At 42.4% G+C, this 27,745-nt stretch overlaps 1 protein-coding gene across 2 annotated transcripts; it reads right to left on the bottom strand.

Annotated features, from left to right (window-relative positions):
• Positions 1-5,053: 5,053 nt before the first annotated feature.
• LOC128837638 (mucin-4-like) lies at positions 5,054-25,850 on the bottom strand. 2 transcript variants are annotated; one of them, XM_054028902.1, is made up of 6 exons: positions 25,650-25,850; positions 15,188-16,267; positions 11,085-11,111; positions 8,545-8,624; positions 7,771-7,846; positions 5,054-7,328 (listed from the first exon to the last, which is right to left on the bottom strand). In XM_054028902.1, the coding sequence occupies exons 2-6, from the start codon at positions 16,254-16,256 to the stop codon at positions 7,312-7,314; spliced, it is 1,269 nt and encodes a 422-aa protein (XP_053884877.1). In that variant the 5' UTR covers positions 16,257-16,267; positions 25,650-25,850; the 3' UTR covers positions 5,054-7,311. The 2 variants fall into 2 exon arrangements, with proteins under 2 accessions (XP_053884877.1, XP_053884876.1); XM_054028901.1 differs by lacking the exon at positions 25,650-25,850 and adding an exon at positions 25,211-25,352.
• Positions 25,851-27,745: the final 1,895 nt, after the last annotated feature.

Genomic DNA, 27,745 nt, shown 5'->3' with positions numbered 1-27,745 from the left:
AAGAAGCTTCATTTAAAATTAAATTAAAATGCAGAGCTCCCCCAGACCGGTGGCCAGGACCTGGGCAGTGTGAGTGCCACTGAAAATCAGCTCGTGTGCTGCCTTTGGCACGTATGCCATAGGTTGCCTACCCCGATCTAACTTCTTACCGCACCTGGATGGTTCTTGGAGGTCTCACATCTGTGTAATGACCAGGTCTAAATCTGCTTCACTTACAATATAGCTAAAGGAGACATTGTTGAAAATGCAATCTGCTCATTCTGTTACGATGGAGGGCTCCATCCTCATCTCAGACACTATACCCAGGGCCGGCTTTAGGCCGATTCAGCCGATTCGGCTGAATTGGGCCCCGTGCCAAGAGGGCCCCGCGCTGCAGCTGTCCGCCCCGCCCCCAGCTCACTTCCCCCTCCTCCCCTCCCCTGAACGCTCCGCCCCCTCCCCTGCTTCCCGCGAATCAGAGATTCGCGGGAAGTCTGAGATGAAGCAGGGGCGGGCCAGCAGCACGAGGTAAGCTGGGGTGGGGGCGGGAGAAGGGCTCTGGGGAGGCGCGGCCCATTCCTGCAGACCCCAGCGGCGCTGGCCTGGCCCCCGTGGCCCGGCTCCGGCCCGGCCTGGTCCCCGCGGCTCGGGTCCCCCCCCCCCGGCGCGGCTTCCGCGGCGCGGCTTGGATCCCCTCCCACCCCCCGCGCAGCCCCCACAGCGCGGCTCGGGTCCCCCCCCGTGGCGCGGCACAGCTCGGGTCCCCCCGCTCCCCCCTCGGCGCGGCGGGTGGGTCCCCCCGTCCCCCCCCGCGGTGCGGCGCGGCTCGGGTCCCCCCGTCCCCGTCCCCTGCGCGGCGCCGCGGGTGGGTCCCCCCGTCCCCGTCCCCCCCACGGCTCGGGTCCCCCCCCCCGCGGCGCGGCTTGGGTGTCCCCCCCCGCGGCGCGGCTTGGGTCCCCCCGTCCCCGTCCCCCCCCCCGCGGCATGGCTCGGGTCCCCCCGTCCCCTCCCCGCGGCGCGGCTCGGGTCCTGGGGGCGGGGCTTGCTGCAAGCCCCGCCCCTAGGAATCGGGCCCTGCTCTTGCTAAAGCCGGCCCTGACTATACCTGTGTGCTCAGCAATATCGAACTGTTCCAGACGTTCACAAAACCGTGGCTAAACATACATACAGTGAGTTATTTCAACCCAAGGAGCCCGTTCTTTCTACCATGCTTCATCTCATCCACACCACTAATCAAAATTTAATTCAGAGAGAAATATTTATTCAGGAAAAGAAATGTGAGGCAGTGATGACGTGCTGCCACCGAGCACCACCACCAATGTGTGTGTGTGGAGGGGGGAGGAAGGAAATAACTTCCTCTTACTTATGTTGCACAGGACTTGAACCTAGTTGGGAATCTCTGAAGGAGCATGCCGCTAGAGCTACTATTAAACACCTCTTCACGTCAGCAGCAGGATAAAATCCTGTAATATTCCTGAAATGAATGGCATGCCTCCCTAAAGCAGCACCACAAGAAGCACTTTGTTAAGTTACAGATCACATGCCCACTGCTGACTTTCCTCAGAACCCATTATTTGCCAGTGTTTGAGCAAAGCTCTGCTTTCAGATCTGCATAGTGGGTCTGGACTCCAGTATTCTTCTCATCTTTCATCTTCTTCACTGACATCAATCTCTGAAGGGAACATAGGGAAAGCAGCATTCCAGAGCTGATGTGGTATTTGTTATGGAGGTCTGAAAGCAGATTTTGCTGCAGAGGCCTGTCCCTGACGCAGCATGCTTCCCATGGTGGTGCAGCTTGCCACGGCGCATACAGGGCCTGGTCAAGACAGCACAAAACACATGGACCTCAATACAACCAGTAGGAGTTGAGACAGTTGGTCACAGAGCCACCTTCTCAATAAATTAGTGTAATCAGACATATGATTGCGGAAATTCCCATCAGAGTATGTGAAATGAAAAGGTGTTTTTTCCCCCCATTGAGACAGCATCTGTACATCCACTTGCTCCAGCTATATTACATCTGGTTCATCTGCTGACATTAGCCCCAAAACCCCAGACTGAGCCTGATGAAGAATTTAAATGGTGGAATCACATACTAATTTTTCTGCTTTGTTTCAAGCACTAAACTCTGCTCTCTGGCACATCTGGTGTAAATCTGGAGTAATTTCCACTGAAATTGGCCCAGATTACCTGGTCCACTAAGGCCACTTTGCTGCTATGCAAAATGGTTTTAAACCAGTCAGAGATTCCAGTGGAATTCCAGTGTGAAGGAGAATCGCTGCTGGCATAGAGCTGTGCTGCCTCCCATGCAAGACACCCTTCCCACACCAGCATAAGCGGGAAAAGCAGGAGGGCTGAGGGAAAGGTGTGGGCATGAGCTCTGCATAGGGACCTTACACCAGCAGGCTAAGTTAAAGTAGGACACTTCTTGCTCTTGTGCTCGGGCTGGGAGGACTGCATCTGAGAGCCACAGCTCCCTGTATCCTCCCCTTGTCACTACATTGGCACGCATCTTGGAAAGAGTGGTTATCCAAGGCAATTGACTTCAATAGGGGTAACTCCCAATTTAAACTGGGGGAGCTAAGAACAGAATTTGGCTGGAAGTGAATTTAGTGCACTTGAAAGGTAACCAGACTGAAATCCTAAGGTACTGAATCTTCTGTCAATAGAAGATGTCCAACATTCTCTTATCAATGCCTATTGATGAAATTCTGTATCAAAAGAACATGTGTACTCCTTGATTGCAGATGGCTTCTAGCAAAAAAGCAAGTCAAATTTGTCTCACACTATCCCACTGTTGTGTGTTAACTCTTTCTAAGAAGAACTTCAGTGTGGCAAGAAGCTATTGTAATTTCCACGCTTATTTGATAGTCAGCCTCTCGGCAGGCACAGGTGCTGGAACTAGGGGTGCTGCTGCACCCCCTGGCTTGAAGTGGTTTCCATTATATACAAGGTTTACAGTTTGGTTAAATGGCTCCCAGCACCCTCACTATACAAATTGTTCCTGCACCCCTGCCTGCAGGGAGAGCCAACCAATTCCAGTTCTGTTGGTGTTTTGTGACAATCATCCACTAGGAACTGGAGGAAGAGAAACTCATTTCATACAGGCCTGAACGGTCTTGTGATAGCGTGGCAGAGACTTTCACCCACTGCCAGTCTAAACAAATAAATTAACATCTGCAATTACTAATCCTCTGAGCCCGGAAATTCCCCTTCACCCACTCCTCACTACTTCCCATCCACAAGACTCCTTTTTTTCCATAGTGTTAGGCTGCTTTTGACAGTTGGGCAGTGGTGAGTCTGCAGCTGGCATATTCAAGAGGGCATGAAGGGAAAGGAAAAGAGAAGTGAACCTGATAAAGTGAACGTTAACAGACTGGAGGATGACTTTGCATAAAAAAGCATTGCTCCCTCAAAGCACAGTACCGTGTACTATGATATACTCCTACACAAAGAGAAGTACACTGTGTATTTAAAATAAAATGATGGCTATGTACCAGTCCATTGTCTGATCCGACCACATACTTTATCAAGAATCAGTCCCTGTTATTTTCTTTTGTCTACATTTTGATGTGTCTTTGTTGCACTCCACGCCACCTCAACTTTAGTGAAGCCAGTTATATGAGGGCAGTCATGCCAAAGAATTTTGCTGTTCACAGATATTGCAAAGTGGAGCAAGGGTGGCATTCTGGCCCCATTGGAGCCAATGGCAAAAGTCTATTGATTTCAGTGGGGCCAGGATTTCACCCCATAACAATGTTGTGATTCCCTGACATTATCAATGTGTCCAAAGGACCCACCGATCTTCTTAGCCTGTCAATGGAAGTACCACAATGCATACCACAATGCATAGTACTTCTATTGACATCAACTTCTGTTAGAAGGCATTTATAGTGATATCACTGTAAGATGTATAATTGTTTTAGCTTCTTCTCCCCCAAAGGCATTTTAAAGTAATATAGAGGAGTGCTTTAATACAGCTATTTTAAATTATTATTTATAATTTCCATAGCATCATAGCTGAGTATAGTGCAATTTTTAAATCATGTGAAATATAATCACAAATGTAAAATCCCCAACATTATTACTTATGTAGTATATATATTTCTTGCACTACCTTCTTGGATACATTTTCATTCCTTAAGTCATATTGGCACCAGCAAAAAGAAGTTTTAAAAACATTTCTTCACTTTTGTTAACAGACATATGTGATTAGTAATATTAGCTAACAGGGCCGGCTCCAGGGTTTTTGCCGCCCCAAGCGGCGGGAAAAAAAAAAAAAAAGCCACGATTGCGATCGGCGGCAGCTCCACCACGCTGCTTTCTTCTTCGGCGGCAATTCGGTGGCAGATCCTTCCCTCCGAGAGGGACCAAGGGACCTGCCGCCGAAGAGCCCAACGTGCCGCCCCTTCCCCTTGGCCGCCCCAAGCACTTGCTTGCTGAGCTGGTGCCTGGAGCCGGCCCTGTTAGCTAATATGCATGAATAGACATCTGGACCATAGTCAGTACCTGACATAGAATCTTTGGCCCCAAGGCTTTTTTCAGAATGCGGATTTGAACTATACTTATACAGATTATTAGCAAACTACAGCACTGTCTAGTATTTTCTTTCAAATGCAGCATAAAGTATAGTGAGATTTTGATTAGAATAAAAAACAAACATAAATGTGCAGTATTTGTCCATTGACTGTAAGGCGGTAATGAAAATATTCCTTGATATTCCTGAGAAAGTCCTATCATAGATTCCCTGTACCTTTGAATCAGAGTAGCAAAGTGCATTGTACTTTTTTGACAGTGCAGCCAAAGCACAGTACACCACTAAATCCATGTTCACTGATGCATATGCTTAATTTATATAGAGTAATCCCATTGCCTTGAATTGGAATATTCTGTGAGCTGCTTCTGCAACGTTCCACCAGCTCTATAGGACCATACAGGGCAATAAAATCTAGTAAAGCACTTAAGCATATGCTTAACTTTCAATTAATCCAAATTAACTATGACATTTCTTTAACAAAATACCCTGAAATCTGCATACTATGTCTCTATCAAGCAAAACAAAATGATAGATTGCTCTTCCAAAATTCGGAGTTTATTATTCTTTTTGTGGAAATGAAAATGTAATTATAATTGCAATTCTTAGTAAGACTGGCGTGAAACAGAATTCTTGTAATGAGCTCATCCTTAACTCAAATCATGTTTACACAAAAGGAAGATTTTAGTTCCCATTCGTTAAGCACATAGGAAAAAAAGTGGCCTACATTTTCAATTACCCGTCTGTGTTATCAGTCTTATCCTGATCCACTGAAGTCAATAGTAAAATTCCCTTTGCCCTCAATGGTGCTGAATTAGGTTTCATCTTCTCTTCCCCTCATGCTTTAGATTTTGCATCCTCATAGAATGTCGATTACTGGTTGAAGGCTGATATAACTCAAGTCCATATTATTATTAAGAAGGAAGATATCATGCCTGAGCAGATTTGGAAACACGCCAAAACCTATTATTAGATTTTCTGGGTAGGGTACTTGCAAAAGCACCTGTTACATGAGCACCTCAATCTTTAATGTATTTATCCTCACAACATCCTTGTGAGATAAGGAATTGCTATTATTCCTGTTTTATATATGGGGAACTGAGGCCTAGAGAGGCTAATTAGCTTGACTATAGGCCACCCAGGAAGTCTGTAGTAGAACAGGGAATTGAATCCAGCTCTCCCAAATGCTGGGTTAGTACCATACCCATTGGGTCATGCTGCCTCACCTTGCCACTTTGTTAATATGCCAACTTTACATAGTATACTGAGACTAAAGTATGCGACTACTAAGTGCTGGATTCTGCACTCACATTGCATAGTACTTACTCACATGAGTCATTCCATTGACATCAGTAAGTAAATAAGTGCTACCCACTCAGAGTAGGGTAGTGGAACAAGACCCTTAGATTGTACTATGAAATTCAGGAAATGCAAGATTCCCAACCTTAACTGTCACCTTTTTATTGATTATTGCTATTTTTAAGCACAGGGGCTGAATGAGATAAAAGAAAACCACAATTCTACTCTAAAGAGTTTCCAATTTAAAGCTTGCACATTTAGGGGCCTGATTATGCATTTATACTAGTTTTTGCACACGTGAATCTTCATTAGCTCCGGTGGAGAAATTCTTGATTTATACAGGTGTGAGAGGAGAAGCAGACAGGCCCATATATTTGAAAAGGGTTATTCTGTCTAGGATCATACAACCCTGACTGAAATAACACTATTTAGCAAATAACTTCATACCAAGGAAATAAGCTGCATTGTGTTCTTACATTGTGTTTGTAAAACTGTAAACGTGGTATACAGGATTGTAGGCTTCCATGTTAAAACTACACATTCTTTTATAACACTCTATGAACAAATACAACATTTTGTGTTATTGCATATATACGTGTTATGATTAGATGATAAAAAACCCTACTGTGCAAAAGTGTCTCTGGAAACCTGGGACCAGATCTTCAGTTGGTGTCAATCAATATGGCTCCAATGAAGCCAAGGAAGCTGTCAGTTTGCACCAGCTGAGGCTCTGGTCCCTTAACTCTACATTTTCTGATTTTAGTGAGCATAACATTTCAATCTTAACAGTGCATCAGTAACATTTTTGCATTTAATAGAAATACACTGTGCTGAGACTCACTTTTACTTAGGTCATTTATTATAAAACAAGCTATGTACAAAGAATTAAGGGCTAGATTTTCACAGGCTTTTGGACGGATGAATTGGTGGGAGCAGGAGACATAAATAGTTTTCCCCTCACTTCTTAGGAGCTCCACATAAGGGCCCAGAAAGACCCCAGTCCCTATACTCAGGAAAGCACAAAGACTGCCCGCCTCCGTGACTCCTTCCTGCTGTGCACCCTAAAGGCCACAAATCCTCTAAAGGAAGCAGGCTGGGGCAGGAAGAGGAAGGGCCATGGCATGTTTCTTCTGAATGCTGGAGAGCTGGGAGAGGGATTATGCCTCCCCCAGTTTCTCATATGCTGATGCAGATTTGTGCCTAAATGGTGGAATGTGGCCCATAGATAACTATATTAAAGTAAGGCGAGCTTTTTTCCACAACCAAAAAGTAACAGGCAATGAATAAAGATTTGTAGCAGCCAGCACCAATGAATATCTGCTTATTACTATGACTAGATTCAGGAACACTCCAAAATGTGCCATTTAAAAAGAAGTTTACACTATTGAGAGTGCCAGTGGATCTCTTTGAATTTCAATCCATTTTAATTTCTCTGGTGATTCAGCCATATTAGTTCTTTTTGTGAGATCTTCTTGAATGGCTATTAAGTGAGAGTGCTTTCATTTCTTCTCCCCATCTGAAAATGATACAAAGAAAAACAGGAAACAGTAAAAATTCACATGAATTAAGAATAAAATGGTTAACACACCCCACTGTAGTGTATAATATAGTCAAATAAAAAATAAGGACCATAAACCAGGGTTCAGAAGTGAAGCTGAGTCCCACAGGTCATGGTATTGCATGGTTCTAACGCTGTAGCAAATGGCTTTGATTGAGTCTTTGGAGATTGAGGGTTTTTTTTTCAAAATGATACTTTTGGAGTGTGAAACTATATTGGTTGAAAGTGAAGAAAATGTTGGCATGGATTCCTGTGAAGCACACAGCTCTAGTATGTAGGTTCACAGAGTGAGAGTAAAGCCGCAAGTAGATTGTATATGCCCAATCATAAAGAGTACTCTCCTAAACCCTCCATTTTAGTGGCCATTTAAAAGAACAGAACAAAACCAAGGATACTCTACCTGAGCTTGGTTCTTTTGTTTCAATGGTATTTAAGGGAATAGTTGCTTCTATTGAGTTCAAGTCAAATGAGCTTTTCTATACAGAAAATAGAAATATGTTAACATCACTGCTGTACACATTCAAGCTGTAGAAACCAAATGGAAATATTATTATAATAAATAATAATAAAAGATCTGTTGGTCTTATTTTTAATCTCTGCAATCTATTTTCCTCATACTGATCAGTTTCAGTCATATCATTGCATATTAAAATTGTTCACGCTTTAACATTTCAGTAAGCATTAATTTATTTTTTAATATTAAGGTTACAGATAAATGGCTTGAAATATTAATGTGCCAACATATTATTAACTTTCCATGCATCTTGCCTATAGTCCTCAGTCAATTATAGAGCACAATCGAAACTGGATAGGCTATGTTCACTTAGGGTCAGTGACATTTTCAGATGGACTGTCCTTTGCTGGTGCAGAACCCCCTGGTGACAGAAAAGTATCTCAGAAAGGGATAGCATTGCAAACTGGGGACCAGCACTACTCCAGAAGAGGCTGGCATTGGCCAGGACAGGAGTATAATCAAGGTATCAGGAAAATATGTATATCCTAAAAAGATTAAGGATGTCATCCACTGGCAGACTCTCACAGGGAGATCAAGCAGTGGGTGAAACCCCATTAAACGATCACTGCAAATCTGAGAGATCACTGAAGAAATTAAAAAATAAGAATAATATAATAACAAAACCATAAGAATAATAAATATAAAAAAGTTTACACTTACTCTTGACTTTTTCCACCTACAGCAACAAACAATGATGACAATAATAAGGAGTATCCCAAAGAAAATGCTGAGTCCTATCTCTGAATAAGCAAACACATAGCATCAGTTACTGTGAATCATCAAGAAAGGGAACAAACAAATACATCCTTTGGCAGGATATAATGACACAAGAGAGAACACTTATATAATACAGTGAAATCTCAATCTTCAAAAATGAAAGTGCAAAATTAAAAAAAATATCTTGATGAGCACAGAAAGTAGCAAATCAGCTTAGGACAACTAACCCCTAATCTCCTCTAAGTGTCTGTTGAACTTCATGAAGGACAGCACTAAGTTTAGAAACATTTTCCCAAACAATAGGTCTATGTTTTATACGAAGACACTCACAGAGCTCCAAACTTTTTGACCTGCCTTGGAAAATGTTTGGAATACAAATGATTTGATTCAAAAACTTGGGTTTTGTTGTTTTTTGCCATCTTCTGCAGCATGGGCATGGACCACTTGCAGATTTAAACTAATGTAAATGATGGAGTCTCTGTAACTTTAAGTCTTTAAATCATGATTTGAGGACTTCAATAACTCAGTCAGAGGTTAGGGGTTTATTACAGGAGTGGGTGGGTGAGGTTCTGTGGCCTGCAATGTGCAGTGTGTCAGACTAGATGATCATAATGGTCCCTTCTGGCCTTAAAGTCTGTGAGTCTATGATTAATTCCTTGAGCAGTAAGGTATCACAGTGATAGGGGAAGCTTGAAAATTTTACCTTTGGATTTGGTTCAGATAAGCAGCCTGTATTCAGGTGTTAATACTATGATTATCTGAACTTCTTGGGCTGTTAGTCAAATAAGAATAGGCTTTTTCAGTATTTATACCTGCTACTGTATTTTCCACTCCATGCATCTGATGAAGTGGGTTCTAGCCCACGAAAGCTTATGCCCAAATAAATTTGTTAGTCTATAAGGTGCCACAAGGGCTCCTCGTTGTTTTTGCTAAAACAAAACAGGATTTCTGCCAATCTGACCTAAGGGAAAATTTCTTCCGGCCCCCAGATATGCTGGTCAGTTGGACCCTGAGCATTTTGGCAAGACCCAGCGGCCAGACACCTAGGAAAGCATGCTCTGAAGTAACTCAGAGCCCTCCCAATGTAGTGGCTCATCATCAGGCGTTGGGGATATTTGCTGCTAGCAGTCACAGATAGGCTACATGCCAGTGTAGGCAGTCTTATCACTGGATCCCTCTACAAACTTATCAAACTCAGTCTTGAAGCCAGTTAGGTTTTTTGCCCCCAGTGCTCCCCTTGGAAGGCTATTCCAGAACTTCACTCCTCTGATAGTTAGAAACCTTCATCTAATATCAAACCTAAACTTGCTGATGGCCAGTTTATATCCATTTATTTTTGTGTCAACATTGGCCCTTAACTTAAATAACTCCACTCCCTCCCTGGTATTTATCCCTCTTGTGAAGTGCTGGGAGTTGAGGGTGCTTAGTTCCACCTCATGGGATCTGACCCCCCAAAATCCATCACAATAGATGTGTCTTTAAAAGCCAAAAATTCAGGTCATGTAATGAAATGGTATAATTTTGACTGAGTGTTTGTCTTTTCAACAAGAAGTCTAGCCAAATCAATAAATTCCTGAATGTAACCATTTACAGAAGGTTTACAATACAAGGCAGAGATTCCCAACTGTTGGACCACAGGGAGCTGGCTAGTCACATATTGTTGGCTCCTCTTCCTCACTTCAGCCTGATAAGACAACTACAATATGTAAAACCCTTGTTTATTTCTGTATAAGCAACTGCTGTAGTAGCCACAGAGATGTTATGTAATTGTGGAAGGGAGAGGTTCCATGAAACAATTCCTTTGTTAAAAGGTGGTCCACACTATGAAAAAAACTCAAGAACCTTTGCTTAAGGCATCTGAGTACTGTAAAACCTCAGCAAAAAGTTCTCTTTAAGGAGTTAAATGAAAAAAACATCATATAGCGGGGGGAAAACACACTAATAACTATTGCTAGCCACAAAACCAAAAAGTACGTTTGTAAAGTAATTGTAAAGTTTTCCTCTGTTTTGTCTCTCCTAGCCACTCACCACACTCTCCCATTCTTAACCCCAGTCTTGGTTTACAAGGAGTAACATTATCATTGGAATTAAGGTACTTAGTGAGAAAAAAAGATATTGAAAAAACAATGAGGAGTCATTGTGGCACCTTAGAGACTAACAAATTTATTTCCACTCTGAAAGATATTGAAGTTATTATTAAAATAAAAATAAATCAATAGTACTTCAGTGGATACTAACTACTAATATAGCACAATGCATTATTATTAGTCAGATGAATATACAACAATAATATTAATGTTTGCGCTTAAATAAAAAGTCCTTTAAAATTTCCTTTATAGATGCAGTTCTTTTCAGGCCATTGTGGGCATGCAATATAATGTCTGGTCTTCAAAACTAGCAATGGTAAAATAAACCCAGCAATGAGAAAGAAAGGGGTGGCCTATTGGAAAGTGGAAATATACATATTAAAGTTGTTGACATACCTAGTTCAGATGTTTGCTGTTCTTTCTCTATGGAAAAAAACAAAACAAAACAACAAATTTAATTTGGAGGGGGAAACAGGTTTTTTGGAGGCAGGGGCCTAGCCTTCTTTTGCGCTCATACAGCATCTAGCATGATGTGGGCACTACCAGAAACAAATAATAATATGCAACTTCTTATCTGTCACAGTTAGTAATTTTCCTTCCAGCTATTAATTACTGCATGCTTATATTCACTCTGACCATTTTGCTTGTATGCTGCATCCCATTTCCCCCTCCCTACATCTCTCTTTTGTCTAGATCGTAAGCTCTTTGGGGCAGGGACTGTTTCTTCTTACATGTTCATACAGCACTTAGTGCAATGAGGCCCCAATCCTGACAGTAGCCTTAAGCTCCACTGTAATACAAATAACTATTAATAATAATCTGTTACTAATGAGGTAAGGTGGATCCTGACAGTGTGGGTTGAGTTGGAGAGGACCACGAGGGTGCGGCCTGATGTCACTTCTCCTTCCTGACTTTCTTCTGGTTACTCCACTCTCTGGCTCAGGTGTGTGTTGCAGTGAGAAGCACAGAGCAGACAACTGGCATAGGGGAAGGAAATCCAGCAGCCATCTGCAGGGCAAGCAGAATAGCTCTAACAGCTGTTGGAGGAGAATAATACACCACAAAAAACCATCAAACTCTGGCCTTGTGGCCATGCCATGACAAGAGCATAGCTCTCAAGTGTTGTGAAGCTCTGTGATTTTATGTAAATTGTTTTATGTAAAACTTCAATAAAAATTGTGGCATTAGTGCTTGTGAAAGGCATTGGTTTGACACCAGATTCCCCTTACAAGGTTCCCCCTAAAGCACAGGGCCGGCTCTAGGCATCAGCGCTCCAAGCATGTGCTTGGGGTGGCACTTTCCAAGGGGCGGCACTCCGGCTCCCTTTTTTTTGTTTGTTTTTTTGCTTGGGGCGCAAAAAGTTGGGAGCCGGCCCTGAGTGGAGGTGAGCTGCGGCGGTGGGAAGCGCGGGGAGGGCCGCAGGAAGTAACCCAGGGGGGGCAGAGGAACCGCCTCCCTCCCCAGCTCACCTCTGCTCCACCTCCGCCTCCTCCCCCGAGCGCGCCGCTGCACCGCTTCTCCCCCCTCCCTCCCAGGCTTGCTGCACAAATCAGCTGTTTTGCGGCAAGCCTGGGAGGGAGGGGGAGAAGTGGAGCGGCAGCAGCGTGCTCAGGGGAGCAGGCGGCGTGGAGGTGAGCTGCAGCGGTGGGGGGTGTGGGGAGGGCCGCAGGAAGTAACCTGGGGGGGAGGCAGTAACCGCTTCCTGCCCCAGCTCACCTCTGCTCCACCTCCACCTCCTCCCTGAGCGCATCGCTGCTCTGCTTCTCCCCCCTCCCTCCCAGGCAAGCCTGGGAGGGAGGGGTAGGAGGAGAAATGCGGCACGCCAGGGGGAGGAGGCGGGGCCGGGGATTTGGGGAAGGGGTTGGAATGGGGCAGGGAAGGGGCAGAGTTGGGGCGGGGCCGGAGGGTGTGTGAAATTTTTTTTGTTTGGGGCGGCAAAAAACTTGGAGCCGGCCCTGCTAAAGCAGCAGGAACAGGTTTGGGGAGGCAGGACTTTATTTCTTACATCACTCAGAAGATGGGGGGGACCTCAGAAGCAGCTTTGTGGAGAACCAAGGATAACCAAGTGATCACAGTTCATGGGCAGGATGGAGTCTGTGGGTTATTGGAGTGAACCTGGCAGAGTAACTGCACAATGACATTAGCCCCATTCCCCCCTATTCTGTTCTCCCACTAGATCATTTCCCACACAGAAACTCCTACTCCTCCCTTAGCTCATGTCCCCTCTTAGCTAACTTCCTATCTCCTGTCCCCAATGGTTTCTGCTCCCCATCATTCCTGCTCCCTCTCCACAGCTCCTGCTTCCTCTCCTTAGTTCCCCTCAGTAACCCATCTATTCCTCACAAATAGATCCAGCTGCTTTCCATAGCTCCTGTGTCTCCTCCATTAGCCCCTCACCTACCCTGACAGTTGGACACTGCTGCTTCTGCTGCTATCTCCTGCCTTCTGTGAGCCAGATGAAGGGCTAGACACAAGAGGCACAGGATGAGGGCTCATTACTAAATTCCTGTGTTGGCTTAGATTCTACATTTTCATTTTTAAAATTGATGGTTGCACAGAGAAGCTTGAACATGTGACCAGAATATAATCAACACAGTGATGTCTGCCTGAATCTGCATAGAGGGAGGAGAAACTGCCAGGAAGCTGCCTGGCCTCACATCCACCATGAAAGCAGACCAAGTATGCTTTGGGAGTCAGTCTGATTAGGGACAGGCTTGGATGCCCCGCTAGACCTGTAGAACTGGCTTCTCCTTGGTGAGGTGTGAACATTCTGCTAGCTCTGCAGGATTGGCTCCCTTCAGTGAGGTGTGAGATTCTGTTTGGAATCCACTCCACTTTTGGCCTTTTGGCTCCATGGATAAATTTGGAGACAAATGCTGGTAATACCTCCAGTGACACCCATTCATGGCACCAAACAGACATGTCCCTCACATTAGGCTGAGCAGTCTTGTCCCTCTCTTTGTTTGGTGACGAAACAAGTTAAAAGCTTAGTATTTAAATTATCAATATTAAGCATCTGAGCTAACCCACCGAAGAGATGAAAGAGTCAGTTCACAACGCTCAGAAATATTGCTTTAGGCTATCTGTACACTAAGGTAGATGTCTGTGCCTAGGTTATACTTGTTCATATTTCCGTCATATTTGCTTCCTCGGGTTGTGATAAGGGAGAAAGAGAGAATGCACACACACTAGAGCTGGTTGGGAATTTTTAGACAAATTTTTGTTGTTGAAGAATTCCTGAAATGCTGGAACAGAAACTGTTTGCAAAACAGGGTCTGTTTCAACAAATTTCCCTACTCCAAAAAATGGAGACAGGAAAAAAAAATCAAAATTGTCAAAATGTTTCATGAAATGAAAATTTCTTGTCTTACAGCTTCAAAATGTTCATTTTGAAATGTAAGCTAATTAGAGTTTTAAAGAGGTAAAAAAATGACCAAAATGTAACATTTTGACTTTAACTGAAAAAAAAAATCAAATTTTTTGTTCATAACATTTTTAAGATTTCAACTTTTCATCCTGATTCAAAATGGCAAAAAGTTTTGAACTCTTGAACATACACATGGAATGGGAATACCATTTATAGTTCTCCCTCTCTCTCGCATACCTCCCCCTACCCCGCCCATCCATGTACCTGGCTTTTTCCTCCTGCATGCTGGCAGGATGGGGGTATTTTTCCCTAACTATTCTAAAATTAGAGAATTAAAACAATTTTAAAAATAAGACTGATTGAAAAGCCACTGAAAATGAGCAATTAAAAATTCTACTTCTTTAATGTTTAAATTTTGTTTTTTTGGTGGTTTTTTTTAGAAATAGAAAAATGTCATACTAGTCTATGGCTGTCAACCCCCCCAACTCCCTCCAAAAGAGTCAATAAAAATTTGTCTGAAATTTTCAGGGGGTTGTAATCAAAATATTAATATTTGAAAAATTTAGTCCAACAATGTTAAAATAATTTAACCAGTAATGTTAATTCAGTCTCAATGAGGTTTATAATACTGCAGTTACTTCCTTAAATCAAATCACTGAGGCATTATTAGCTCTTTGGCCAGCAAGTACACTCTGGCCAAAATTACCTTGATATAACAGCAGCTGCATCAGGCCGCAAAGGACTGCTTAGCTTAAACCTGGACTGAGCCCTGCATTTTCTGAAACTGGGGATAGCAAGATCTTTGCTGAATCTCTAAGACTGAAGTGCAGGCATTTTAACTCCATGGCACCTTCTTGGATGGTGATTTAAGCAGCAGGTCTTAACAGCAGTTAAGAAAAGGAGCCTTGTACCATCTCCATTGCACTAGCAAGGATGAATGGGCAAAGAAAATTCTGTCTAAGCAATGTGACTTTGAGGGAGAAATCTGCTTTGAGGGGGAAATCTGCAAGAGTCCATCACTGGACGAGTGGCAAGGAGAGCAGAAAATAGTGCCGTAACAGGACTAGTATATGCACAGTGAGGGGAGAACGGATTCAACATTGTAAGGAAATAATGAATTAAAAAAACAGACCTGGCCCAAAAGTCAGGTTGGTAGAGGTTGATCTGACTAACTTCTTGTCCTCCAAAGTTAGTTGTTTAGCAGTAGACTTGAAAAAGAATGTTGATTCTCTACTTATTTTCATTGTAGAACTTGAGAAGCTTTTTACTGATGGCAGCCCTGAAGTTGAGATTTTTTTATGTCCAAGCACTATGGTCATCGTCATGCCTAGGACGGTCGCCTCCGTGACGGGCGCCACCGTCTCTTCCGCTGCCTCCGTGACGGTTGCGTCCATGATGGGCAGCACCAATATCTTCCTCAGCATGTCTGGGACTGTCGCCTCCGTGGTGGGCGCCACCGTCTCCCCCATCTTGTCTGGAACAGTCGCCTCTGTGACAGGCGCCACCGTCTTCCCCGGTGTGTCTGTGAGGGTCGCCTCCATGATGGTAGCATCCGTGACGGGTGCCACCGTCTTCCCTGGCGTGTCTGGGATGGTCACCTTTATGACAGGCGCCACTGTCTCCCCCATTGTGTTTGGGACGGTCACCACCGTGACGGGCGCCACCGTCTCCCCCATCGTGTTTGGGAGGGTCACCACCGTGACAGGCGCCACCGTCTCCCCCATCTTGTCTGGAACGGTCGTCTCTGTGACAGGCGCCAACGTCTTCCCCAGTGTGTCTGTGAGGGTCGCCTCCGTGATGGTAGCATCCGTGACGGGCGCCACCGTCTTCCCCGGCATGTCTGGGATGGTCACCTTTATGACAGGCGCCACCGTCTCCCCCATCGTGTTTGGGAGGGTCACCACTGTGACAGGCGCCACCGTCTCCCCCATCTTGTCTGGAACGGTCGTCTCTGTGACAGGCGCCACCGTCTTCCCCGGTGTGTCTGTGAGGGTCGCCTCCGTGATGGTAGCCTCCGTGACGGGCCCCACTGTCTTCCCTGGTGTATCTGGGACGGTCACCTTTATGACGGGTGCCACCGTCTCCCCCACCGTGACGGGCGCCACCGTCTCCCCCATCGTGTTTGGGACGGTCACCACCATGACGAGCGCCACTGTCTTCACCGTCACGTCTGGGACAGTCATCTCCTCCGGTGCCATCATGACTACTAAAACTTGTGGATACATAATATTAAAAGAAAAAAATTATTTATCACTGGTGGGGCTGGTAGCACTGCCTTTTATTAACTTTATCTGACACTTTCCTTATAAGACTCTGGTTTCAGCTGCTTATAACTTTGCCAAACTTTAATGATTCAGGCTGAGTTTTTTGGAAAGTTTCAGCTAAATTGGTTTACCCATTTAAACAACAATTTACCCCTGTGAAAAATATTCTTACATCCTTTTCTCCTAGATGGGCTAGTACCTCCATGCTTTGGTGCAAGGACTTGATATTTGGAATAGATTCACACTGGTTTTGGGGTTGTGCCTTTTGCCCTTCCTATGAAAATCTGCCTAAATCTGGCTGAGTTATTATTAAACCTCTGACTAGAACCCAGGATTTCCTTACGTCATCATTCCATTGCTGTCTAACAAATAGCTGTAAAAACAACTGGCAAAGTGCGTGTCTGATCCCATCTAGTGGCTGGTTCACACAGAAGATAACAACCTATTACTGCTACCAGTTATTCCATTAGTTCATATGTTAGAGTTTTATGCTGTGGCCCTAAAGGTTACAACCCTGCTAATGACAAATAGGAGAGTCAGTATTGTTCCACATGATAGTTTTGTTATTGTTGTTTGTTTGTTTGGGCTTTTAAGAGTATAGGAAACTACATACAAAAATCTATGTTAAAAGAATGTTAAAGGTGCAAAGTCAAGCTTGTAAAAGTTAGGAAATACCAGAAGTCAGGTTGCCTGTCTAACTTGAATTCATCTTCCTTGCGTGTAAGCAGCATGATACACACTGTAATCACACGTTACTATTTCCACAAGACCCCTTGCCTCATTCAGTGTATGCACAAGGGGATTCCTCTTTATGAAGAACAGAAAAGGGATGAAAGAAGAGAGAAATTTACGTAAGTAGAAGGAAGGAAAAGTTAACCAGAGGGAAAACAAACATTGGACTACATTGAAATAGAGAGTCAGAGAGAGAACAAAAAACATAATGAGGGAAAAGAAGTAGAAAAAGAATGTCGTGGTAAGTTATCATATTTTGTTATTGAAATGGCAGTCAAATATAAAAGATATTGTATAGGAAGACAAGTAAAACAATGCATATATAATGTACATCAAATACAATGTTACCTATAGTGAGTAATGTGATGAGAAAGATTCACCTTGCATCACTGCATGAAAAATTAAATCAATCTATGTTTGAAATAGTTAAATGTCTACCTGGGGTGAAATCCTGCCCCTAGTAAAGTCAACAGGAGTTTTGTCATTGATGATCTTCAACTGTCGCCATGTATTTTACTTATAAACATGAAAAAAACTTATTTGGTTAAACTCTCTTATTTAAAAGAGAACTGGATAAATTCATGGAGGTTAAGTCCATTAATGACTATTAGCCATGATGGGTAAGGAATGGTGTCCCTAGCCTCTGTTTGTCAGAGGGTGGAGATGGATGGCAGGAGAGAGATCACTTGATCATTACCTGTTAGGTTCATGCCCTCTGGGGCACCTGGCATTGGCCACTGTCGGCAGACAGGATACTGGGCTAGATGGACCTTTGGTCTGACCCAGTATGGCCATTCTTATGTTCTTATGTAATGTCTTCATTCACCTTCTGCCACAACCAGCAGATCTGCATTGATATAGGCAGAAGCACAGGCTGGCCCCTTTTGAAGGCTAGAGCTGGAGCCCATCTGCTTTACTGTCTCCAAGAAGCATTGTGCCCCAGCACCGCTAGACCCAGCTATATGCTATGGTGCCAGCATGACTTAGGCACCTAAAGCGGCAGATCAGTGCCTAAATACCTTTGATCTGGACCTCTGGGCCTCAGATCCCCATCTCTAAACTGGGGAACTTTTTATCTTAGATATCATGGTAATAGGCAGCAGTATAAAAACTAAGTTCCTACCACGTAAAATCAATATCCATAACAAAGCCCCGGTAGATTTCATGGAGTCATTGACACTTCTCCCTTTTGGGGGTCAAAACTGCTTGGGATGGAATTTTTTATTTTGATTGGTAGGGATTAAGAGTACATAAGGGGATTGGTGTTGTGAGCATTCTTATTCATAGATTCTAAGGCCAGAAGGGACAATTGTGATCATCTAGTCCAGGGGTTCTCAAACCGAGAGTCGGGGCCCCTCAGGGGGTTGTGAGGTTATTACATGGGGGGGGGGGGGGGTCATAGCTGTCAGCCTCCACCGCAAACCCCGCTTTTATAAAGGTGTTAAATATATAAACAAGTGTTTTTAATTTATAAGGGGGGGTTGCACTCAGAGGCTTGCTATGTGAAAGGGGTCACCAGTACAATAGTTTGAGAATCACTGATCCAGTCTGATCTCCTGTGTAACACAGGCCTTAGAATTTCCCCCTTCCCCCCCAAAAATCCTTTTGAACTAAAACATAACTTTTTAAAAACATCCAGTCTTAATTTTAAAAATTGCCAGTGATGGAGAATCCTCCACAGCCTTTGCAAAATTGTTCCAATGGTTAATTACCCCCACTGCTAAAAATGTACACCTTATTCCAGTCTGAATTTTTCTAACTTCAGCTTCCGATCATTAGATCTTATTATACCTTTGTCTGCTAGATTGGAGATCCCATTATCAAATATTTGTTCCCTACATATGTTCTTATAGACTGTGATCAAGCACTTTCTTGGTGGAAAGACTTTTTCAAAGAGCGAGCATTTGCTGTATTTCCTAAAGACAGACACTGGAGTTACCTGATCTCCCTGGGTAATGGCACTTCCCTACCTCACAGGAATATTGTGAGAAAAAACACATAGAAGATTCTAAGGTGCTCAGATACTATGGTAATAAGTGTCATACAAACACCATAGATCGATAGCTTAAACATAGTGGGCTTTTTCCTTGCCTTCCTCCTACTTTTGTTGTTGTTTAGGAGTGGGCATGTCCTCTGTGACTCTGTTATAGTATGTTTAGTGGCATCCATCCTGAGTCTACGGATTTTAGTTTAGTTTTAGACTTTAGAGTTTTTTTAATTAGTTTCCCCACTGTTTTTTTAAAATCCTCCTTTCTAGACTTTGATGTTACAGTGCTAGTTTTTGGTAGGATTCTTCCCCCGGAGGATATCAAACTGTTCCACTGGCTTCAGTTGTCATTTAGTTTTTGTTGTGCTGTTTTGTTTTAACATGTATTTTCTGAAACAAAACCCAGACTGAACCCAGGTCTCCTCATCTGCAATTTAATTGCCTTTGCAGCTTTTGGAAGAAGCATGTTTCCTGTGGAAATCCATTCCAATGAATTGAACAACCAAATGCTCAAGAAACTTGCAGAAGCACTGCACAGATTTATTTACAGACAGTCACACGACTGAGGGAACCAGAAAGAGTGGAAGGGAGAGAGAATATAGTGCCCTTGTTAAAACAAATTAATTAGTTTAATATAGGATGTGGGTGAAATTCCTCTCTGGGCAAAGAGCCAGCAACACAAGGCCTCAAATTAGGGCATATGTAGGACTTCAATAGCGCATAGGTCTCATGCTGGCCCTTTGCACAAGGTGGTGCTCATTCTGTATGAGGAGAGAACAGAAAGCAATGAGCATTCCCCTTACTAAAAATATGCCATTCTTAGACACTATCCCCGCTCCAAAAATTTTATGATCTATGTCTGTATATGTACAGAATCTATCATAGCAAAGACCAAGCCTGATAGGCATCTCTGTGAGCTAGTATAATATAAATATTAAATAAGAAGAACATTCAGACAACAGACTGGTACATCAGTTAGCTGTAAAGGTGTTAAGTTATTGATGTCTGCATTTAATAATTAAAGTTACAGCACTCTTCAGATAAATAGTGGATGTTCTCTAAGTCTGGGCTACTTTTTCAGAGTGAATTTCACCCCAGTGCAGAGGGCCAGCAAAAGGCCAACACCCCACTTAAGTGCCACCTAAAGCATATTTAGAAGATCAAAGTGGTGCATAGGCAGTGTGCTGACCTTCGGGCCCTCTTGGTGCAAATTCAACAAGAGAACAGTGCTTTATTTACTCTGGAAACTTTACCTTAAAACCTAATGTCTAGAAATGGTAGATTCTCGTAAGAATTGCCATACTGAGTCAGACCAATGGTCCATCTAGCCCCATATCCTGCCTATGACAGTGGCCAGTACCAGAGCTGCAGGGAGAGGATACAGAACAGGGCAGTTGAATGATAACCCCCGTCTCCTCCCGTCTTCTGGCAGTCAGAGATTTAAGTTCTTCCCAAGCTTGGGGTTGCATCCTTGACCGTCTTGACCTATAGCCATTGATGGATCTATTTCCATGAACTTATCTAGTTCTTTTTTGAAGCTAGTTATACTTTTGGCCATCTCAACAACACATGGTAATGGGTTCCTCGGTTAACTGTGTGTTATGTGAAAAAGTACTTCCTCTTGTTTGTATTAAACCTGCTTCTTATGAATTTCATCAGGTAACCCCTGGCTTTTGTATTGTGGGAAAGGGTAAATGACACTTCTCTCTTCATTTTTTCCACACCATTAATGATTTTATAGACCTCTGCCATATCCCGCCTTAGTCGTCTCTTTTCTAAGCTGAATGGCCCTAATTTTTTTAGTTTTGCCTCAAATGGAAGTCATTCCATACTCTCAATCATCTTTGTTGCCCTTTTCTGAACCTTTCCCAGTTCTTCTATGTTCTTTTTGAGATGGGGTGCCCAGAACTGCACACAGTATTCAAGGTGTGGATGCACAATGGATTTATATAGTGGTGTTATATTTTCTGTCTTATTTTCTATCCCTTTCCTTTAAATGAAGACTAGATCCCTTTCTAAAAGTTATGCTATATATCCAAGAGAAGTTATGATTACTAGGTGAGGTTCTAGTCTTTAACTTGACCTGTTAACGTGTAAAAACAGTGAAAACTTGTGTCTTCCCTAGAATTTTATCTCTCAAGTTAGTGAGCTCAAGTTAAGAACACATCTTTTTTCCTAATGAAAGCACAGCCTTAATGCTTCCCCTGATGGTAAGCAAGCAGAGTGGAAGAGAAGGAGATGAGCCTGATAGGAATAGTGAAGAAGGGTGAGGAATGCTGTGGGGGCTGAGAAGCAGGTTGCAGGGGCCAGAGGTGGGAAGAAGCAGAGGGGCAGGTGGTCAGGAGCTGATGAGGGTAGACAGGAGCAGAGGGAAGGGATCTGGAATGGCATATATGCACCGAGAGGTAGTGGGTCAGGACCAGGGGGGGTCAGATAGGAGCAGAGAGGAGAAGGGAGAAGGAGTTGGGAGGGGAGCAGATGATGAATCAGAGCTGTATAGTGAATGAAGTTGTTGTCTGTAAGACCCTGGCCTCTTGTTGCAGAATTGGGAAGGTGAATGAAGCAGGAGATTACCAGAAGAGAAAAGATGGTCTCATAGCTAAAGAAGCTGAATACCACCCTAGAAAATTGGATTCTATCCCTGTCTTCCTATGTGATGCTGGAGAAGTCATTTAAACTAATTTTTTCACAGGTGGTCACTAATAGTGTGTTCCTCATTTTCTGGGTGCCCAATGTGACTCATGGGGTCTGATTTGCAGAAGTGCTGAGCACTTATGACTACAGCTGAAGTCAATGGGAGCTGTGCTTAGAACGTATAAAGTGCTATATAATGCTTAGTACTTTGAAAAATCAAGTCCTAGGTATCTCAAGCTGGGGACCCAAAATTAGTGGGTACTTGACAATTTTGGCCTTAATCACTCAGTTCCCCATGTGTAAAACAGGGGTATTAATCTCACAGGGGTGTTGTGAAAATAAATTCACACTGATACTATAATGATGAGTACCACAGAAAAGTCCCTATGGAAATTCATTTTGTGCTCAGTGCAGGCTCTGAATGGAGTGCATTTAAATAATGGCCACACATTCAATGAAGACGATGAAAAGAAATATTGAGTAACTTCTCATTCACTGAATGAGGTAGGGGGAAAAGGGTATGTTATCATGTAATTAAATTAAATTAAGGTTGCGCAGGTAACTTGAACTCTGGTATTTCCTAATTTTTGAGTGCTTGACATTATAATTGTAATGCTCCTTTAATATAGTTTTTTGGATGTAATTTAAAATATATTGATGTATATCACATATTGGCATAGCATTGAGTTTAAATATTGGGGAGAGCTTTGTTACATTTTAGCATGCTTCAGTCATGGCAATATCTCTGAATTATATGTGCAGTGCATTATTACAAACTAATGGAAAATTAAGCAATAAGACAAAACAGTGTCTGGTATCTAGCCATCATTGTGATGATATCACAACTTGATACTGCAAGTTATCTTAGTTCACTTCCACTTTTTGTACAGAATAAATTACATCTTTTTCCACTTTTATTGTAAACATTGCAAACATTGGAGCTATTGACAAGTATTGCCATGTTTGGGGAAATTCCGGGACCACAATCAGATTCCTGTTTTGGTGCATGTCACTTCTAAAGCTAAGTAAGTACTCAAAATATTTCTCACAAATTAATAATAGTTTACATTCATCTAGTACTTTTCATGTGGTGAGTTTCTTAAATACTGTAGTCATAGGTGCTATAGAAACCTCTGAGACAGGTACAGTAGATTAGCTAGAACTCAAAGACTTTAAAAAAGTTGGGCAAATATCATTACTCCATTTTATGATGGTGTAATTAATGGAGAAGGTCTATGTGCCATGCTTATCACTGTAGTAGTTGAGGGATTGATTTTTCTCTTATTTACACAAGTTTAAATCTCCATTGGAGTCAGTGGAGATAAACTGGTATAAGGAAGTTGATAATCAGGCCCAGACAGAAAGTTTAAATGACTTGTCCAGGGCAACAAAGTCATTCAGTGACAGAAGTTCAGAACAGAACTCTGCCAGTCAGTTACAGAATGAAATAACAAATATACATTTTTAAATAAAATCTTAGGTACATTTAGGTTTACTTCTCAATATTCTGACATCAAAATTACTACTAGAGTGTAGCCAAGGTGCTATTTCCATTAATAAGGCTAGGTAACATACTTTTCACCTCTACTGGGGAAAATGTGCAAGAAAACAACATGAAAGTGATTTCTAGAAGGAAAAATTCCCATTGGACAATACATTAGAGTCTTTTTGTGGTGCTGGTTTTTTTTCATGAATCTTGTCAATTTCTCCATTTTAGTGTCACCCTCCCAAACCAGAAGCATTGACTCCAACATGGGAATCTGACTGACGGCAGTGATTCCAACTAATGCACTCAACTTCTGAGATAAAGTGACTGATGAAATATACATGTGCCACAGAAGACAGCTTAGTTTATTTCTCACCCATTTGTTGGAATAGAGAAAAATTATTTTAGTATATGTACAATATAATTAGGAAACATTGGTTAATGTACAATACCCCTTTCCCCAAATCTTTCTACACTTTCAAACATATGAGTACATTCAGAACTGTTCTCCTTTGTCAATAAGTACTGTATAACTTTTTTCATGACAAACAAAAAGCCTCAAACCCGTTAATATGACTTTTTAATGGATACCAGTGTGATGGAAGGGAAGGAACTTTGTAAATTGCTGCAACATTATGTGGATGCATCTTAAAAATATTTAAGTCGTGATATTAAAAACAAAACAAACCATGCTTTATGGCAGTGAGTGAAGTCCCACACATGAATTATACATTCTGAAATGGCTTATGGGGCTAGGTTGTTGCAGCAAAGTTTCTTGGATAGACAATTAAGTAAAAAAAATAGCATCCTCTAGTGTACATGCTAATCAACTCCTATTGCCTTGCCTGAGATGTCTTCCCATTTAGAAAGTTCTTCCTGAGCTATTTCAGGATCCTCAGATATCACACTTATAACTCACAGAGTTAATCAAAAGGTGACCACAGTGGTGTGTCTATGAGATTGCAATAAGGGAAGGCAAGGACTCTACCTCCCTAGTTGAGATACCAGATAACAGTTGTGGATCTCCAGATTCAGAATATGCTACACCCATTTGCAGTCTGTTTATGTTGTTCAGTAGTTAGAGCAAAATATTGTCCTGTCAGTGCTGCAAAGGAGGGTAAGAGTGCTGGCACACACATCTTGTTTCACAAGTATCCTGCTAGCCAGAACACAATTCCATGAGGTAGTCCTGAAGGAGGTGTAATTGGGTGCACCTGCCTACTCCTTTGAAAAGGAACAGCATGAACTCTCAGCTAGCACGTGCTCGAGTGCAGTATGTGCACTAAAAAGGAGATCATATTCCCATGTGCTAGTCTGGTGCATCAGACGGACACCCTCCCCTCCTAGCACCTTTCAGAGGGCTAAGTAGAGTTCCTGCAATACTACTGCATTTGAGGTGAGGGACGAGGTGGAAAGTAAGCTCCCTTTCCACCTCATATTCACCGACACAGCAGATGGAAGGATCTTGCCCTATCAAATCAAGGAGGCAAAAACTTGATTAAAATTCAGGAGATAAAGGCTACTTAATTTTCAGTTGCACCAAATACAATCACGTTTCGAGCATTGCATTTAAAAATCTTTCATTAGACATGGCTTAGGGCAGGGCCACTGCCTCCCTGCTCCCCACACCAAATACTCCTTGCAAACTCCCAAAATAGCAAGTCCTAATAACACCAGTAGTAAGGATGTTGGAAAACTCATGAAAGCTCACAAAGGGAGAGACCATGGTTTTTCACTGCAAGAGACTACAACTCCCATTACTGTGATCAACAGCACTTTGGGATTTACAATTTAGTGGGGGGGACAAAGCTCTTGGAACATGAAGACAAGTGCTTCATATCTAAATGACGTGCACTTACTTATATATGCAGCAATAGTTCTAGTAATACAATATATTAATACATAGCAGTTAAGCATCAGTATGTTATTGATATTTAACTCATATGTAATAGGGATCTAGGTATGTCTACATAAAATCAGGAGACAAGTTGAAGCAAAAGCGATTTGTAACTGACAAGAAAAGAAGTAAAAAGAACAAAAATGTTCACTCACCTGACAATAATAGAATACAAGGAAGTATAGTTTTGCACATCTTCATTTCTAACCACAGAGAAAAACACCCAGAAAACAAACCAAAACTCCTCGTGTTGTTCCCTCCAACCAGCAAGCTATGTGTGATTCTATACCCACAGGCAACAGACTAAACTCGCTATCTCTCTGCCCCTGTGGCTTCCTGAGGTTCTAATCAGCCAATAAGAAGCAGCCCAAGTAATAAATTATCTGCTGAAAATGGCTAACACATCATGCAGGATATGAAACTTTCAGAAGTCAATTTCATACACTGAATTTCAAAGTGAACTGTGCAGAGCGTATGAGAGTTATAAAACTACCAACTGAATGGCAAAATCACATGTAAAAACAGGTTCTGAGCCGTGTAGTCATTTAGTAATGCTTAAATTATAAGGACCATATAATGATATTTAACACTTACCGAGTGATGTTCATCTATAGATCTCAAAGCACTTTATAATTATGGATATGTCTCATTAGCCTCATTTTGAGGCTGGGAAAACTGGGGCCCAAGGAGGTAAAATGTTCTGAAGATCATACAACAAGACAATTGCAGTCCCTTGTGCTAGTCACTGGACCACAGTCCCTTCCAAAATATTCTGCATTTCATGAAAATAATTAATAGGTTCTTTTTTTAACTCTGTTATGATCTTGGTCTTCACAACGTCCTCTGGCAAGGAGTTCCCCAGGTTGCATTTTGTGAAGAAATACTTCCTTTTATTTGTTTTAAACCTGCTGCCTATTAATTTCATTTGGTGACCCTTAGTTCTTGTGATATGAGAAGTAGTAAACACTTCCTTATCTACTTTCGCTACACAAGTCATAATTTTATAGACCTCAATCATATCTCCCCTTAGCTGTCTTTTTTCTAAGCTGAAAAGTCCCAGACTTATTAATCTCTCCTCATACAGAAGCCGTTCTATACCTCTAATAATTTTTGTTGCCATTTTCTGAACCTTTTCCAATTCCAATATATCTTTTTTGAGATGGGGCGACCACATCTGCACATAGCAATCAAGATGTGGGCATACCATGGATTTATATAGAGGCAACATGATATTTTTTGTCCTATTATCTATCCCTTTCTTAATTATTCCCAACATTCTGTTCTCTTTTTTGACTGCCGCTGCACATTGAGTGGATATTTTCAGAGAACTATCCACAATGACTCCAAGATCTCTTGGGGGAAAGGGTACAAAAAAGTATTCAGAGCCATTAGGAACAACTACCAGTAAAAATGTGTGATGTAGGATTAGATGTTCCAAGAAATGTTCCTTCACGTCATTTCTGAAAATTGCACGTGAACTGTGCTGGAGACTCTTACTTGTGAGCTCCTGTTTTGGACTGATAAAGTGAGAGTGGATGAAACTAAACAGCAACAAAATGCAGAACAGAAAAGCAACTGTGTCTCAGTGATTATTTGGCGTCTCATAAAATGCTACCTCTACAGTATGTGATACTATTTAAGGGCCTCATCCTTCAAGTAATCATTACCACTTGCTAAGTGGCAAAGTCCAGCCAAAGTCAGAACACGAACTAGGAGTCTCCTCTCACCCAGATTACTTTGCAGGATCTCATTCTTTACATGTACATTTTCATAAGAGATTCATGTATCAGAGTTACATGGAAAATCAGTGCAAAAATGCTAACGTTCATTAAATTTCTTACACATAAAACTTTCAAATATGTAAACTTCTATTGAGCAGTTACAAATCCTTATGTAAATAACTGGTCACAAGTGCAAGATGAATTAGAGGGTGTGTCTGACCTTGTATTCCTGGCATACTTAGGCCCCTATCCAGTAAAGCACTTGAGCATGTGCTTAACTTTAAGCACATAAGCAGTCCCATTGTAATCAACATGGCTAATTATGGGTCAGACTGCAAGCCCCTTATTCCCATTCATAAGAAGTTAGCCACACAAGTAGCATCCATTGTCTTCCCTGGGACTATTCATGAGAGTAAATGTTCACCGGTGCGACTAACAGGGTCACAAATTGATCTGTGTGCCCAAAATTAAGCACATGCTTAAGTGATTTGTAGGATTTAGGGCCTTAGAGCTCCCGCTGATGTCATTGGGCATTTGTGATGGGCAGGGGATTCAGCAGGAGGAGGCTTGGTTTATAATAACCATAAAACTGGAAGCAAAACACATGACTGAAATGTGCACTTCATCCTGACACCCGTGTTGTCCCATGTAAAGAACACGTGACCCCCGTACATGAGTGTATTGACTAAGCTAAAAGCAGGCACTGATCCTGAAAAGGAATCTGTGTGGAAGGACCCCTGTGTTCCTATGAATCTCTTTGTAGAAATGTGATAAATGAGGAGTTCAATAATGCATAAATCCACCTCATGTCTTTATTCCTATTCTTTCCTCACTAAGGAACCATGCCACTAAATAGTGGAAAGTGTCACCTTTGTCTGCATTGTTCCAGTGTGTAACTCTGGTTAACGAACAAACCTAGGTAAAACGAATCTGGGCAGGTCTGTGAATCCCAGCAGGCATTGTGATTCC

Source organism: Malaclemys terrapin, chromosome 5 (genome assembly GCF_027887155.1).
Source record: "Malaclemys terrapin pileata isolate rMalTer1 chromosome 5, rMalTer1.hap1, whole genome shotgun sequence".
NCBI lineage: Eukaryota > Metazoa > Chordata > Testudines > Emydidae > Malaclemys > Malaclemys terrapin.
Note: the sequence above shows the minus strand (reverse complement) of the source record. Positions and strands in the feature narration are given on the sequence as shown.